This window comes from Macaca thibetana, chromosome 1 (assembly GCF_024542745.1).
Source record: "Macaca thibetana thibetana isolate TM-01 chromosome 1, ASM2454274v1, whole genome shotgun sequence".
Classification (NCBI taxonomy): Eukaryota; Metazoa; Chordata; class Mammalia; order Primates; family Cercopithecidae; genus Macaca; species Macaca thibetana.
In genome coordinates this window covers 109,441,598-109,458,887 of record NC_065578.1, presented here as the reverse complement: position 1 = coordinate 109,458,887, position 17,290 = coordinate 109,441,598, and the positions used below count along the sequence as shown (strand labels likewise).

General features: G+C 49.9%; 1 protein-coding gene across 1 annotated transcript in view; it reads right to left on the bottom strand.

The window, feature by feature from the left end:
* Positions 1-4,791: 4,791 nt before the first annotated feature.
* Positions 4,792-17,290, bottom strand: part of STRIP1 (striatin interacting protein 1) — a 272,900-nt gene continuing 260,401 nt past the window's right edge. The window contains exons 10-22 of the mRNA XM_050745631.1: positions 16,188-16,370; positions 15,602-15,819; positions 14,535-14,600; positions 14,362-14,425; positions 12,381-12,452; positions 11,825-11,899; positions 11,572-11,669; positions 10,184-10,310; positions 9,867-9,967; positions 9,027-9,093; positions 8,377-8,481; positions 7,546-7,750; positions 4,792-5,774 (exon numbers count right to left, since the gene is read on the bottom strand). Coding sequence (XP_050601588.1) covers positions 5,527-5,774; positions 7,546-7,750; positions 8,377-8,481; positions 9,027-9,093; positions 9,867-9,967; positions 10,184-10,310; positions 11,572-11,669; positions 11,825-11,899; positions 12,381-12,452; positions 14,362-14,425; positions 14,535-14,600; positions 15,602-15,819; positions 16,188-16,370 — 1,629 coding nt within the window. The 3' untranslated portion in view covers positions 4,792-5,526. The remainder of the gene's footprint in view (positions 5,775-7,545; positions 7,751-8,376; positions 8,482-9,026; positions 9,094-9,866; positions 9,968-10,183; positions 10,311-11,571; positions 11,670-11,824; positions 11,900-12,380; positions 12,453-14,361; positions 14,426-14,534; positions 14,601-15,601; positions 15,820-16,187; positions 16,371-17,290) is intronic.

Sequence of the window (17,290 nt, the reverse complement as noted above, 5' to 3'; positions counted from 1 at the left end):
AGGAACATGTCTGAGCTGTGGCGCAGAGACAAAAGCCAGAACTCTTGTAGTTTCAGAGTATTACCCATTCTATCCTTCATCCGCACTTTCTGCCTTATCTCTGAAGCCTGGAAGGCAGGAAAAAGGTCTGGCCCTCCCACCCTCCCAGTAAACACAACCACATTGCTCAGAATTCAGCCTCTGCCAGCGGCCCAGCCACCCCCACCCCACGCCTCATCTTTCAGGCACAGAGAAACCCAAGCCCACAAAGACACATCAGGGCTGAGCTGATTCCAGAGGAGGGGGTGAGTCCCCCACCAGATCAGATTTCGCAGCCAAGACAGTCGCATGTATCCCCAGAGGAGTCTGTCTTCCCTCCCTTCCTTCGCCTTCCCTCTATACAAGGGTCTGACTTTTGGTGATTTCTTTCCTCTCGGTCCTGACGCGGGCTCTGAGGTCCACAGGTGTGAGCCCTGTATCCGGGAGGGGATCCAGCAGAAAGAGAGTCAGGGTAGGAAGGAGATACATCCCTGGCTGCCACTGATGAACAGAATCTCTTTCACCTGGCCAGGCAGTAATGAAATTGGGGCTCAAGCCCACCATTCTGACTTCAGGGCTCACACCGCTGTATGAGAAGTTTCTTCATCCAAGGAGTGATCAGCAAAGTTTTGGACCTTCTTCCCCACAAAGTCAGATGTAGAAAGAGTAGTTTGTTCTACAAACATTTTGAGTACCAACTCAGCCTGGCAATGTGCTGGGTGCCAGATAGAGCGATGGTTGTGGAAAAATATCATTTTTTCCCTCAAGAGGGCTTAGAAAGATGAAAGGAGGGAAGAGGAAAGGATCTGTGATAAACCCAGACAAAGAAACCAAAAGTGGGAGACAGGAGAAAAAATAAAGGTGAGCCAGAGGTCAATGAAGCAAGAGTGGGAGAAGCTGGCAGAGGCTGGCAGAGGCCAGGAGGGGACCCATGGTGGGATGGGGGGCTCCTAGGGGAGGGTACAGGGAGGCCAGAGACTGGCTACTGGCTCTCATCCAGGGGCATCTGCCCACAGCTCATATTTTTCTGTCCAGTGACAGCTAAATGAAGAGAAAGCTAACTTTACAACCGCCCACTTCACACATAATGAATATGAATGGGCATCCCGGAGCCTGTTCTGTGGGATTGTCTGTGAGGTGACAGGTCCTCCTACTGACTGGGCCATCCCAGCCAGCCTGTCCCCTGGCTGGGGCATGCAGCCCTTCCACCTGCTTCTCATTAGCTGTGTCCCTCCTCCCACACACCCCTAAGACACAGCCCCCATCTCCAGATACCCCTGTCCCCAGCCTCACTCCAGAGGTAACCTCAGACCTCCGCCCAGGCCAGTGGTTCCTCAAGGCCAAGCCTGTGCTCTGGCCACTCCTTCTGGGAAGGGAAAGGGGAAATGGCCCCTCCTGAAATCCCAGCTCCTTTTGCTGAGGCTCTTGTCTCCCCCAGAGAAGATGCCAGAGCCCTAAATCTTGGTCCTGGCAGGAACATGGACACCAGGTCAGGACTAGAGGGCCACAGCCAGGGGGCCCATCAGTCCAGTCTGCCCACCTCAGTCAGCAGCTGGAAATGCTTCTCCTACGAGGCATTCAATCCTCCTTCCGCACCTCTCCCATTTACACTTCAACCTGAATTACAATCCCAAAGTGCAGACCCTCTGCAGCTCCAGACAGGAAGAGTCTAGCATGGCCAGGAACTGGGAAGACCCTAACATTTCCTTTATCCAGCAGAGGAAAGACATACCTTGCCCCTGCCCCAGTCTCCTCCTCAGGCTCATCCCAGCCATTTTCACCTGGAAGGGGTAAGCATCAAGCGTTAGCTGTCAGAGCCCTCGATACTGATGCTGGAGCCCCCTTCCTTCCCACTCAGCGACTGCCAGCTCCCCCAGCAATCTCTCCTCCAATAGTAAGAGGCTGGGACCAGTGGGACCTGAGGTAAGCCCTTCAGACGTCTGATACCTATCATGCTATTGCTTTTACTTGCTCTTATGACTGTGTCTCCATCAACTGTGAGCTCGAGAGAAGTGAGAGAGTGTGGTATCCTAGTCACCTGGATATCCAGGGCATCAACCACAGGGCCTGGCCCCAACAGGCCTTCAAGGTGTGATGGCAGGTTGCTGGACGAGAAGCTGACTCTTCTGAGACACCTCTGGATTCAGAGCAGCAAGCTAGGTCCAGGGGCTTTAAGGAGGCCTAAGACATGGTTCTGGTCCTTGAAGGGGATTTCTGTCTTCTAGGGACACAGGAAATGGGTGCAAATTCATAGAACATTAGAGTTGGAGGGGCCATTGCCAAGACTAAGAACTGCTACCATTTATTGTCATCCCTTGTCAGCCAGACCTGTAGGTTCATTTCCATGATCTTACTCAGTCCACGCAATAGGGCTATTATTAAACCAATTTTTACAGATGAGCCAACTGAGACTTGGAACTTGACTAGCTTAAGGTCCCTCAGTGAATAAATGTCAGAGCCCGAACTGAAAGTCAGGGCTGTCTCACTTCCAAAGGGTGCTCCTGAGGCTGACTGTGCTAAGTGCCGAATGAATGTAACAGCTATTCTCCTCTGAGAAGTCAGCTCATCCAGGACAGACAAGAAGCCAGCTTTCTGGGAAATGAGCCTAACAGGTCTGGATAGGGCAGCCAACACAAGAGTCCTCTGGGACCCAGAAGAGAAAGAAATTTAGGCTCAGGCTGAAAAGAAAAAAGACAGCAGCAACAGCCAAGTTACCCTGAGGAGGGCACATTCAGGGAACACCAGAGGCTAGCCCAAGGTTAAGCTTGGGTGGTCCAGTTAGGACCTAAAGCAATGGACATTTACCATGAATCTTTCATGCCAGGGATGATGCTAGAGCAAATAGAAGTATTGGCTGTGGTGAATAAATGAGCAAATGAATGCACTGGTGGTAAGTACTGGTGGTAAGTGCTGGGGTATGACAATGACTAATAGCAAAGGGTGTGAGGAAGTGAAAAAAATGCATGTGCTGACAGAGGCCTGGATTTGAATCCTGGCTCTTGCCTTTATATGACTTTGGGCAAGTTCTTTATCTTTTCTGTGCCACAGTTTTCTCCTGTGCAAAATAGGGATTAAAATGGCATGTATCTTTCAAGATATTACAAGGAATATATAAGATATTATACATCAAGTGGTTAGAATGCTGGCTGGCACATAGTAAGTACTCAGTATTTACTGGCTTTGTAGAAAATAAGGCTTTGAGAAGCATCTAATATTGTGCCTGGTACCTACTTGGCAACCCATAAGTGGTAACTCTTATGATTAATAAGGGACAGTTCCTATCCTTACAGTGATACTGCCTCAGGGTAGTCTGTCTCTCAGTGGATTGAAGAGTGGACCCTGAGTCTGCTTAGCAATAAACAATATTTTATGTAATTCAATCATTTACAAAGGGTCTTCATGTACTCTGCCCACTTCATGACCCAGATGAGATTTAAAAAGCCACAAAAACTGGGTGGCTCCAAAAGACATTTCTGTACAAAGTCCTGAGTTCAAATGGCCAACCTGCCACTAACATGCTCTGTGACTGTGAGAAGCCCCTTCCTCTCTCTGGGCTGGCTCCTGGGCCTACAGCTGAAGGGATTCACCTGCCCAGGCTTCACGGCCCTTGCAGTTTTGATAGTCCTGCATTCTGTTTTGCAGGTCAGAGGAGAGACAGGCCTTGACCATGCAGGTTCAGTGACTCAGGCTTCATGGGACAGTACCAATGTGAAAAATCCATCTCTCCCTAATTGAAATCTCAAGATACATATTTCCTACCAGTCCTGGCAAGAAATAGCAGAAAATCCATCATCCACACATAAACTGTGTCAATTCCCTTGTCCTGTACAAGTTACTTTGGGGCAAAGGGCCCATCAGTCACAGATGGGACTTCCCATCTCACAGACTGTGTGACCACCAGGAGTACACTGCTGCCTTCCACCCCTGCTGTCCCTAACCATGCTGGCACATCAAAAGGCCTGTCTGAGGCTCAGCAGGTCCCAGGTCAGGCAGGCACTGAACACAAGACCCAATGAAGGGGAGATTCTCCCCAGAACATGTTTCCTTTACAAGTCAAGACCCTTCAAGACTTAAGAACCTATAAAACAACTGCCTACAGGTAAAATAAGAGCTTCCAGGAATTCTAAAAAGGGAACACTCCTTTTACCAGCATCAAAACGGTAATATCTTCTCAGGCAGACGCAACCAGGGGTCTGGAGGCCAGAGTGTAGGCGCCAGGTGTCCACTGACACCCACTTCAAAGATTTTCCTTGCTTTTTTCTCAGCCACAGGGGGCTCCTGGCTCCTGGCAACATTGTTTCCCACCATGAACCTGACTCCTGATAGTCTGCTTCCTACGCTCTGAGTACTGAAGTTTCCGCTCAGTCCCAACCACCTGCCCCAGGGAGGACCTAGAGCAGCTGACCCCCTTGCTTTGACCTAGCCCCTCCCTCTCTAGCACTGACACTGGTTTGGCTGAGGCCAGCTCAGTGATGTGATCCAGAGAAACCTGGGGCTCCTACTGAAATTACAGCAAACCCAGGGGTGCAGGACAATGTCTCAGTAAAGTAACCTTGATAGTGCCCTGGAGTTGGGTGAGAGTAATCCCAGATTACTGTGGGGTTAATTTACACTGGATAAATGCCAACTCCCTCTTCTCTTCCCCCAGGATGGGAAAGGCAGGCAGCTTGGCAAGACAAGCAGTGACCAGCAATGCTAGCAGAAAAAAACACTTTCTAGACCTGGAGGAGACATGTAGAGGCCATATTTCCCGTAGACAAGCCAACGGGAATGATTTTTGCTTATTTTTAATGTAAACAGAATACACAAACACATTAAAAACCCCAACATGACACAGGAGAATACACACAGAATTATATATAGGTATTTACAGGCCCTCCAAAGCCAAAAGGAAAAATGGCCCCTCTGGTTAAGGGAAGCTTCTCTTCCTACCTTGTCCCTGTCCAAAATCAAAGTGTGGAGGCAGCTGCAGGAGCCTCTGCAATTACTTCTGCATATAACATAGCAGGAGGCTGGAATAACAACAGAAACCCCCCACCCCCGCCCCAGAGCACAACCAAGACACCGTTGTATTTTTTTTTGGCCCTGGCCCTAATCCTAAACTCTCCTCCTTTGCAAGCTGACAAAGCAAGGATTTGTGTGTCTCAGGAGGCATCAGCATGACCCCTGAAATTTAGATGTGCTGTGGAGGGGTTCCCATCCCATTCCAGCTTTCCCAGCCTTGGGCTGATTGTGAAATGAGCCAAAACCAACCATGTCCAAGAGAGGAGGGTGGGAGAAATAAAGGAAGAATGGATCCCAGGCAGAGATGACTGCTTCTGAGCTGGACCCTGGGAACCAATAGGAGGTAAAGCTGGGCTCATCCAAGCCCAGGACAGACTGCAGAAGACACAGTGGGGCTGTGCTGCCACCTGGTGGGGAATGGGAGCACTGCAGCCATGAACTAGGACAGTCCTGCAGGTACCTTGAGATCCTCCTTTCTCTGTTTCAGTCCCCTAACCAACAGCCTTACTGCAGCAGCTCTTCCCAGGAAATGGGCTTGGAGAAGACCTCCCTTTCTAACCAGAGGTCATAGTTCATCTGAAAGTCCTCAGGGAGGTCCACCCGTTGGCCCAGGACACTCTGCAGGCAGTTGTCCACTGGCAGGAAGTCGGGGTTGCTGTGGGCCCGGTCATAGCGCCGGGCGTTGAAGCGTTCAATGTTGGCACGGAGGGCACACTCCTCTGCCTGGAAGTCCCAAGGCCGGGCATCAAGATCTGAGACAAAGCAGGAAGAACACAGTTAGGAGCCACGCCCTGTAGCAGCTCCCCATGGACTCACTGCAGCTCAGGGGCCTGGCCAGGAATATTGAGTGTCAACTAGGAGCAGGATACCTCCGAGCTCTAGGAATTCCTTCCTAGATCCAAAGGAGAGTCAAGTACAAGCAGAAAAGACAGAAGTACCGACAAAGAGGCTTATACTGTAGAGATTATGTAGACCCAGAGAGGGAGAGCCATGTGTACAACACATTTCTCTCAAAGTGGCAACCTCCCTAGCTCTCTGGGGTCAGAGGGAGGAACCTGGAAATCCTCTCATTTGCTCATTCTCTCTCAACTCCCTGACCAGGTACCGTGTGCCACCGTGGGCCTGCACACATTCACAAGGCACTGAGAGTACAGACACAGTCATTTAGCCATGGTGGTATACTCCAGAAACGCAACAATGTGGCAACACACCCACACAGAGCAGCCCAGGCGGGCAGGGGAGACCCTGCGGGTGGAGGAAGAGCGTCTGCAGAGGCCTAGCAGTGGGAACCACACAGCTATGTTAGGGGACTAAGCACTCCTTGCGCCTGGAGCTCTGGGTATGATGGAGGCTGGACTGACAGCAGGTAACGAGGTTGAAAAGGAAGCTGGGTCAGATTACAGAGGAGGATAATGAAAAAGGACGAGGGAGCCTCATGCTTGAGTCTGAATCTAATTCTAAGGGAAAGAGGAAGCTAATGAAGGGTTTTACTCAGGGAGGTAACAGCACAGAAGCTGCATGTTGAAAAGATTCACTAGGGTGCCGGGCGCAGTGGCTCATGCCTGTAATCCCAACACTTTGGGAGGCCAAGGCAGGTGGATCCCTTGAACCCAGGAGTTCAAGAACCACCTGAGAAGGATAGGCACAGTGGCTCACGCCTGTGATCCCAGCACTTTGGGAGGCCGAGGCGGGTGGATCACTTGAGGCCAGGAACTCGAGACCAGCCTGGCTAACATGGTGAAACCCCATCTCTACAAAAAATACAAAAATTAGCTGGACATGGTGGAGTCCAGCTGTAGTCCCAGCTAGTTGGGAGGCTGAGGGGGGAGAATTGCTTAAACTCGGGGGGCGGAGGTTGCAGTGAGCTGAGACCGTGCCAGTGCAAACCAGCCTGGGTGACAGAATCTCTGTCTCAAAAAAAAAAAAAAAAAAGGAAACAAAAAAACACCCTAGGAAACATGGTGAAACCCTGTCTCTACAAAAAAGATACAATTAGGTGGGCACAGTGGAATGTGCCTGTGGTCCAGCTACTCGGGAGACTAAGGAGACAGATGTTATGGTGAGCCGAGACCACACTCCAGCCTGGGCCAACACAGCCCCATCTTTGAAACAGGCCCCATCTTTGAAAAAAATTAAAGTAAAAAAGGATCACTAGGGAAATCTAAGACACTGATGGAGGGGAAGGAACTAGAGGCAGGGAAGCCAGTCAAGAGCTGTAAAAGTTTGGGTGGCCAAAATGGGGATGAAAAGAGGGGACATAGTGTTATGACAATTTCTAGAAAAGGAATGACTTGGAGGTACAGGGAGAGATGGGGATGATTGCAGATGCCAAGCCTGGGTAGCTTCTCAAAGTCCTTCCTAGAGTGCCCATCCTGATGCTACAAAAGCAGAAGCTGGGCTCCTTTCTGTTCCTTGGTGGGAAGCTCAGGGCAGAGAAGCACCTGAGCACCACGGGCAGGGAGTGGAAGATGTCACCTTGCCCGACACACTCCCACCCAAATGTGACTGAGTGCAGAGCCTCACCGTTGCCGTATGCCCAGTCGTCATTGAGCCGATGCCGCACCTTCTGGTAGATGGCAGACATGGTCTTCATGTTGCTCTTTCGCCACTGCCGCCCCAAGTATTTGGTCTGTACCTTGAGCAGCTTCAGCACGTAGAGCTGCATCATGGCTTGTTTCACCTTTAGGGCCCGCTTCAAGATGGGGGCTGACTTGAACACCACCAGCATCTGGGAAGGCAAACAAGCAAGCAGCCCAAGCTGAAGACAGAAATAAATGCATACAGCCCTGGTCACGCTGCTGCTTAACCCTTTGGAAGTTAAGGTGACAAACCTTCCCAGTTTCCCTTGGACTGAAGCGTTTCCTAATACATTGGACTTCAAATGCTAAAACCAGTAGAGTTCCAGGCAAACCAGGATGGTTGGTCACCCTAACTAAGGGTCACTTTGGAATCTGAAGAAAGCTATGGATTCTTTCCAGAAACATTCCTGTGTACATGTACACATAAGTTACCAGAGGATTCAAGGACCTCCCCACCCCAAAGGCATCCACAGACCCAGAGTTAAGGAAGATTCTCAGAACCCTGGTTATGTAACCAATCAAGATTAAGATGACATGGAAAAAGCTCTTCTATAAGTGTAGATTTGTTTTAGTGCATGACTGGGCCTCTTCCAGCTTCCAGTTCAACTCATCAAGCTCATCAAGGAACTGGGAACTGGCCCATAAAATGCAAGGATATGGCTACAGCAAAGTTAAGTGAGAAGGCACAGTGAGCCCCACCCTAGGGACTCCCTGCTCCCAGCACTCTTCTTTGAGCTCCAAGTTCCAAGCCTGCTGAATGCACTGACTCACTTACCATTGTCCTTGAATGCTTCCACTTTGTCAGCTTGTTCAAGATCCGAAGCAGATTGATACAAGAAAAGAGGTTCCTCCAGCAAAACTGGTTACTGTCACCTGCTTCCTGCAGGGTAAACCCAGGAACAATCAGCCCTCACGGCTACAGTGTGTGCAGCAGTTTCCACAAGTCCCTCACACATGATCTTAGAAGAGCCGGGTCTTCAGGCCTCTACCAGGAACCCCCTGCTCTCAGAGCAGCCCCAGGACTCCGTCCCAGAAGCTGGCAGGGACTAGGGGAAGAGGGAGGCTCCCCAGACTTTTCCTGAAGGAAACATGAACCGTGATACTGGGAGCTGCAGCCTTGGGCTGCCCTAGGGCTCCTACTGCTGAGTCCAGTGTTGAGGGAGAGAAGCCCTCTACGAGGTGAGCTCTGGATCAGCAGCCCCTGAAGATCACACTCCCTGACAAATCCCTAAATCCAAATCTCTCTGCTCTGCAAGAGCCCTCCTCCTGGCCCTTTTGTACACTTACAGTGCTCTAAAAGCCGGGCATTCCACAGTGACTTCGCCTGTGGGAGACACCTCTATTCCTGTGGTGTTGGGGTAGGCAGGCTCTCTACTCACTAACCCGGGTGCCAAAGGGACAGCCGAGGAGAGCCCAGCCACTCACCAGACTCTCCGCAGTCAGCTCTGGCAGCTCATGCACCACGCAGTGAGGGTAATCCAGGACAGAAATGCTGCAGAGGGGAGAGGATCCAGGTGCCCACCATGAGCAAAGGCCCAGGGCCTAGTGGAGCAGCCGTGCCTGAGCCAGTTCCCAGCCTTCCTCCCTCACTTGTTGGAGCAGAAGTAGGAATCTACCTGGTCTGTCCCACCCGTTTCCCCAGCTATAAGACGAGGAAATATCTGCTACAAGGGAACTTGTAAGGCACTCCTGTAGCCAGAGGCCAGCTGGTTGATCTTGTAAGGGGCAGAGACCCTCACAGCTTCCCCCATAGCCATCAGTGCGGGGCTGGGGAGGAGATTGCTCAGGGCAACTAATTGATGCCAAGCCTTTCTGGAGACAGGGTCTGGCCAGCGCCCTGTGGTATATCACACTGACGAGCAAGTAATGTCAACTATAGCTGGCACCAGGCCAACAGCAGGGGCTAAGAGTCAGCAGACAGGGCATTACAGGGCACATGGCCGAGCCCCTTAGAGAGAGCAAGCAGCCCATGGTCTCCTCAAAAAAAAAAGTACAAAAGGGACAGGGAAGAAAGTACTAGATCCCGGGATGAAAACCCTCCTGCCCAGGTACAGGCCAAGGCACCTGGGGCACGACTAGCTAGACTCAGATTTGACACACTGGGCTCTCCACAGGCAGGGGCCATGTCTCATTTATCTTTGTGTCCTGATGCCTTGCAGAGCGCTGGCTCGTAGATGCTGGAAAAATGGAGGCAGTGGGAAATACCAGCTGGGAACTCTGCTGTCTGACCATACCCGCCCCTTCACGGTCCCTGGCCCTCGTCACCTGTTCTTGGCGGTGATGTAGGACATGATGTTTTGATTGAAGAACTTTAGGATCAAAGGAATGCAGTTGGCAAACACCAGGTGCTGGGCCATGTATTCAAACTGAAGCCAACAGGGGAAGAAAAAAAAAGGCGTGGCCCTTGGGACCTTGCCTTCTTTCCTCCAGGGATGAAAGGCCTTGGCTGGAGGGCCATGTCTTAGAACATTCATGCAGAGTTCAAGCGGGTCAAAGGCCAAGGCCCCCGTTCTTGTGGGCTGGAGGAGCAGTAGTGCCCGAGGCCCCAGACCACAGGACAGGAGGGAAAGCCCTGCGGGTACCTGGTAGACATGGTTCAACTTAAAGTGCTTGAGCAGCAGCAGCAGGACAGCAGAAATGGCCTTAACAATGACCTCTTTGTGGCGGTTTACGTCCACCCCCAGCTTCATGCTCTGCAACACTGTGGTGCTGGAAACATAATTGCCTGGGTAAGCCACCAGCATGTGCAGTACCTCCTTTCTAGGTGCCCACAGAAAAGATGGACTCCTGAGCCTCCCTGGGCAAAGACTCCCACCTCCCCACTCACCCCATGGACATCTCAGAAGTCAGCCCAGGGCTCCCCCATCCACCTCCCAAGCAATGTAGCCTGGCACAATTTATTCCTTCCCCATGATGCCCTCAAATACATTCTTAGTCTGCTTCTCTGCCTTTCCTCTAAAAATGAACTTCTTCTCCTTTCCAAGATCTCCCCTAAGCTTCTGCTGCCGTATTAACCTGAGTTCTCCAAAATGTGTTCTGTGGAATACCAGGATATTGGCAAATTTCATGTCATGGAAAAAAGGGTTTTGGAGTCAGATAAATTTAGGAAGCACTGAGTTACATCAGTTTCTTAATTCAGGACTTCTCACTGTACATCTTTATAAAAGGAATTCCTCCTTATAAGAGAAATCCATGAATCAAATATATAGTATGACTCTAGAACCTTTTTTTCAAGGATCATCACATGATGGCCTAGTGTTCTGTGATTCTCCCTCTGGTATTAGCCAATTCCTGCCTCCTCCTTCACCTGGCCATCACTGCCATACTTCAGGGCCACAGCCACCCAGGAGCTGGACTCAGGGCTGGCGGCCCAGGCAGGCAGGCAGATCAGGTCAAGGTCCAGGTCCTTCTCAAAGTAGAACATGATCTCAATCTGTACTCTCACATGAAAAACGAGTACAGGGCCCAGCGCAGAAGAGCTCTGAAGAATCTCACTCTATCACCCTGAGCCATTTGCCAGCATTCTGCGCGTCCGCTTACTGGCGAAAAGGGACGTCTCTATACCTGGCACAGGTTCAGCTATTGCTGGCAAGCTGTCTACAAGCTAACCCTCCTTATCCCGGTGTCCCGATCACAGCTGGAGAGGGCGGCTTTGGAGAGGGCGGCTTTGGGGCAATGTCCAGGGTGGCCCCATTCATTTTACAGAGGAGGAAATTACTTTCCCCAATTCACTCAGGAGTTCGCTCAGTGGCAGAGTCTACACTAGAATCCAGGCCAACAGGACCAAGCCATCTCCCTAACCAGTGAAACTCTTTAATCTAGTAGTTTCCTTTTTTTTTTGAGTCAAAAATACCTACATTTAACCTGTAGAGAAGCTGGGCCAATAACAACCAACCTGACAAGAGGAAAACGTTTGCCCTTCTCCATCTATCTTCTGCCCCACCTGCTCCATTCACAGAACGATACTCACGGCATCTCTTCAGGCAAGACATCCGCTAGGATGTTGATTGAGTCTGTTTTAGCTTTTGAGGTGGGTGCTGCAGCCAACAGGATCTTCAGGAGGGCAATCTGGGAAGAGTAGACCATTCAGACACAGGTCTGAGAGCCCAGGGCCAAAATTAAGCTCTGAGCAGTCCTTCTGTTGGTCCACAGGTGGCAGGAGGAGGGCAGGGCCCACTCTAAGGCCACTGTAGTGGGAGGGTCCCACTGCAAGCGCCACTCACCATATACTGAGGCAGGCTGGGGAGCAAGCCTTGGTAGAGGGTTTCTGCAGGGACTTGCTCAACTTCTTCTTCTCCCTTTTAACATAATGGGTACAAGCATAAAACCCCAGCCCAGAATACAATCTCCTGAGCCAGCTTGCTAGCTGGCTGGAGGAAAACCTGTAGACAGTGATGTACATAATGATGTTAATGATAACAGCAAACCCTGAACACAATGTGCCAAGCATTTTACTTGTAATAACTCAGTTCATTCTTATTATAATAACCCTATAAAGGTATTATTATTCCTATTTCACACACAAGGAAATAAAGCGTAGAGACACCCAGTAACTGGCTTAAGTTGTCATCCACAAAGTGGTAGATCCAGGCATAAGAGGCAGGTTCCTGACTCAGTCTGTATTCTTAACCCTGCACTAGACCTATGTCACCCTCTGCACTGGGAGGTGGACTGGGAGTTCTTTGAGGGCAGGGCCTGGGGCAACCTTGTGGTCTAATCCCAGCACAATGCCTGGGAAGAGCTGGGGATTCTGGTGGCTGAAGAGGACCTCCAACTTACCCCTGAGAGAGGGGAGCGGAGGTACTCCTCCTCCATCTGCGCCTGGACCTCTGCAATCGACGTGTACTTGTGCTGGAGGGAGAGATGGGAAAAGAAGGGCTGGGGAGAACATTCTCTGGCCAAACTCCCTGCACTCTAGCAAAAGCCCCACACATTTGTCTTCAAACAGTCTTCTGAAAGAGGATAAGTCACCACAAAAATCCCTAACTAAAATCCCAAACCCAAACATTTTTCTTTTTCTTTTCTTTTTTTTTTTTTTTTTTGAGATAGAGTCTTCCTCTATTGCCCAGACTGGACTGCAGTGGCATGATCTTGGCTCACTGTAACCTCCGCCTCCCAGGTTCAAGCAATTCTCCTGCCCCAGCCTCCCAAATAGCTGGGACTACAGGCGTGCACCACCATGCCCGGCTAATTTTTGTATTTTTAGTAGAGATGGGGTTTTGCCATGTTGGTGAGGCTGGTCTTGAACTCCTGACCTTAGGTGATCCACCCACCTTGGCCTCTCAAAGTGCTGGGATTGTAGGCATGAGCCACCATGCCTGGCCCCAAAATATTTTTCTAAATGGGCCCCTTCCTCTTGCAACTAGAGTAGGAAGCCCACAGTAGATAAAAAAAAGTAAATTAAAGGAGGGAAACAGGCTTTCAGATAGCTACAGTGACAGGAGGAAAAACTGAAAGCAAAATCAAATACTCAAAATGCCTAGCTGCAGAGAGACCACTTAGTACTACCAATTCCAAAAATATATTTCAAAACATATCAACAGTTTCACTCCAGACAGCTGTTAGGGGAGATGCCTCTTCCCCACTCTTTTTTTTTTTTTTTTTTTTTGAGACGGAGTCTTGCTCTGTTGCCCAGGCTGAAGTGCAGTGGCTGGATCTCAGCTCACTGCAAGCTCTGCCTCCCGGGTTTATGCCATTCTCCTGCCTCAGCCTCCCATGTAGCTGGGACTACAGGTGCCTTCCACCTTGCCCGGCTAGTTTTTTTGTATTTTTTAGGAGAGACGGGGTTTCACCGTGTTAGCCAGGATGGTCTCGATCTCCTGACCTCGTGATCTGCCGTCTCGGCCTCCCAAAGTGCTGGGATTACAGGCTTGAGGCACCACGCTCGACCTTCTTCCCCACTCTTAATGTTCTCTCCTATGTGGAGGGACAGAGGTTTGCCAAACACCCCTCATCTCTCTCTGCCCCATCCAGACACTCACTGCTCCCTTCTCTGATCAGAGAGTATGGGAGGGGACACAGGGCAGCCTTGGCTCCACCCTTCTCTTTTCCCTTTAGAACCTGTCTGCCTGCTGAGAGTCTGTGCTCTCTTCTCCTGCCCGCACTGCCTGGGACTGGTAGGTATCTCTGCCTAATTCTGAAACAATGTATTAGGACACGACTGCTGCGTTCTTAAGCCTCATTCTCCACGGCTCTATGAGCTATAAAGTTGGCATTACAATCTCCATCTGCCTACTCCTCTATTTCAACTGCCTGAGAACGTGGGCAAGGAAAAGGAGGGTTATTTATTGAGCTCTGTAGAATTCCAACAACTGTCAAGTAATATAATCCTTTTTTTTTTTTTTTTTTTTTTTTTTTTTAAAGAATCCAGGTCTCACTCTGTGGCCCAGGCTAGAGTGCAGGAGCATGATCATAGCTCACTGTAGCCTTGATCTCCTGTGCTCAAACAGTCCTCCTGCATCAGCCTCTTCAGTAGCTGGGACTACAGGCGTATGCCTTGGTGCCCAGTGGTCAGGTAATACAATCTTTAAAGACTTTCCAGTCAGTCCCAAACAAAAGCTCAGCTAAAACAAGTAAAACTTATAATAAAACAAGCAAAACTTATGAAAGACTGTTTGCAAGGTTATTCCAAAGTCCACCCTGGCCTCTACCCCAGGTTCTTGCAGGCAGACAACAGTCTTAAAAGGCTTCTCCCTACAGGCTGGTTTCACTTTACTCACTTCGGACCAAACAAGCCAAATGCTCACCCAAAGCCACTCACCTGTTTCAGAGTCTTGATGCTTTCGTGGATTGGCCTGGGCAGCCCCACCACTGTGTTCGTGTCACTGGAGAATAAAGAAGGCCCTGTGTTGAGCCTCGACATTAATTCACCTGGGATCCCAAACACCAAAGGCTGGGAGAGCTAACAGCAAAATGAACTTGGCTTCTACTCACCTGCCTAGTGTGTAACCTATAAATTTGCTGCGGCTGGACTCGAGGAACATCTCAATATCTTTCTCTCTGCCACATCCCCCAAAAAAAGAGAGAGAAAAAGGTTTTTAGCAAATGCTATTTCAAAGTGTTACAGTTAACAAAAACATAGAGCATCCAGAAACTGTGAAGCCAGGAGAAGAAAAAGTCTCCCACAACTGTTTTTCTCTTTCAAAAAAGGGAAAAAATAGAAATTTTCAGAGTATTTTAATGTTTCTTATAATTTTGCTGGATCAATAACCTGGAAATATATTACATGTTAACTAGTTTATTCATAAAATTAAAGAGATACATTAAACTTAAAAACATACTTTATTCACATAGTATGAACAAGTTTGTCAACAGACTTTCTTAAATACTAAAACTTTGTTAAACAATTAAAGCTACAGGCTACTGATTTTTCATGTAGGTCACATTTTCCTATCCCAAACAATCAGCATACCTTGCATTTTCTGATGATCTGTTTTGCATTCCCTTCACAGATCACTGAAAACTGAGGCTTTACCTGGATCAAGAAAGTGACTTCTATATCCTCTCACATGTTCATCTATTTCTTAAGTTGCTGCCTATCAAACAGACACCATTTATATATCTCCAGGTACCTTCCCATCCATCGATGTACCCACATATATCTCAAACATTTTCATTATGGCTCTAAAGAAACTCTTCCTTAATCTATCATTTTTCCCTTAAAAATCATATACAACCCCGGGAGGGGTGGGGACATGTTTGCTTAAATGCTTTTGTTTTTATTTGTTTCCTATCCCCTTTCACTAGCACGTCTAACCAAGAGCTAACTCCAATTACTGACTCAGTAGCCACATGGGGGCCATGTTGTGTGAGACCAGCAACGCTAGCCTCCCTGAGACCCTCAGGACAGCACCAGGCGCTTTAAGAGAGCCTCATCCCAGAGCCACGGTCAGCCTGCCCTGCAGAGGACCACACACGGTGACGCAGGCCGGGCGGCAGGCCTGAGGGTGTGAGGGCTCTGGCCTCAGGAGCTATGAGTGCTCTGGAGGTCTGAGACTCACCTGACCTTGGGAGCCCAGGGGAGCCCTTTGGGGCAGGTCAGCCTGTCAGTCTGTGGGTGCTGTAGTGGGGGAGGCATCACTTCATCTCGTTCCAGGGGGAACGTCTCCCCCTCCAGACTGTTGTCATCATCATTCTCCTCTTCCTCTTCTCGAGAGTCATCAGCCTTGTAGGGATCCCGCTCGTTGAAGGCATCTAGGTTGTCCTGCTTTATCAGAGCCTGAAACCAGGGAAGCAAGATGAGACAAGAGCCAATTGAGGATGCAGACTAGGGAAGTGCGGCTGGAGGAGACACAGCGCACAGGGGTGTCAGGTAGAGGCAGGAACAGTGGAAAAACCAGAGGGGGAGTCAAGACGGGGGCCAAACCATCAAGTACTTCTTGCTCCAGTCCCTCAAAAGCACCACGTGCTGAGCACCCACCATAAACTGGACCAGAGCTGGGGACAAAGTGTCCTTGCCGTGGAGGCATGATTCTGACTGGTTGATCAGAGATCATTTCCAGCAGCCCTGCTCCTCCAAGGACTGTGCTGCTGCAAGCATACACCTTGAGGGCCCTCAGGAGTCACAGGGACCTCTGTCACCCTCACCTTGTGCTCTCGGCGGCCCCGTTTCTGCTGCTGCTCAATCAAGTCTGAAGCAGATGCTGGTGGAGAGGCTGCCCTCATGTTGCGAATCACTTTGATGCTGTCCTCAGGAAGTGGGGGGAGGCCCAGGATGCTGCGCTTCTCAGCCTTCATGCTCTGCAGCTCCTCAAAGCCGCCCAGCGTGCACTGCATTACAGACAGGGAAGCAGAGCCAGAGTCAACGTGTCCACAGGGCTGGTCCCTGACCATTGTGTTGGGCTCAGAAGCACCCATCACATCATGACCCACGTCTTTATAGAGACCCAGGCAACCCCTGAACAACGGACTGAAGCCACTCCCGAGGAGAATTCTGCGACATCCGCAAGGGAAAGGAGAAAAAGGAACAAGGAAAGAGTAGAGATGCAGGCTGACTGACCCTAGTGCAGATACACTAACTCTGCACCTATGACATACTCTTCATTTAAAAAGCAAAGAGCCTAACCCTGCAAGTTCCTAGAAAAGTTGGTGAGACTCATGTTTCACGAGTTGTACATGCGAGTCTTTCCAAGTCAAACTGGAAATACAGTTGGTTGCTCACATTTAAAAGAAAAAAAAAAGCTTCATCTAAACATCTCCCAAGAAACAGAAACCCCAGCACCATGCAGCAATTTTAGATTGCTTAGTTTTGCTGTTTCTGAGCAGTTCAGCTTTCCTCTCTGGCCTTAGCAAGGCTTTGTGAAGAATAGGATGTGTGGCCAAGATAAAAATGCGTCAATGACTCAAGAAATCCTACACTTACTGAGCCCTGGCTCCAGAGCTGACCCATTCTGAAAGGAAGGATGAGCCCCAGTGTAACAGAGGCCCAACCCACCTCCACTGCCTCCCCCATGCCACTCCTCCTGGGAAGGCCTCCGGCATGGCCTGGCTGCTAACAATGCTCCAAAGCCCAGTGTGCTGGACGGCCCATGCTGGCACCCAGTCCCTCCCTACCTAGACACAGAGTCGGGTTGACACCATACCCTGAAGAAAATGGAGGCTGGCTCAGGGCTCACGCTTGCCCCTTCAAGTGACATCCTACCAGGGCCCCAATTACACCAGCTTTAACTTTGCCTTAAATCCCTTTACAA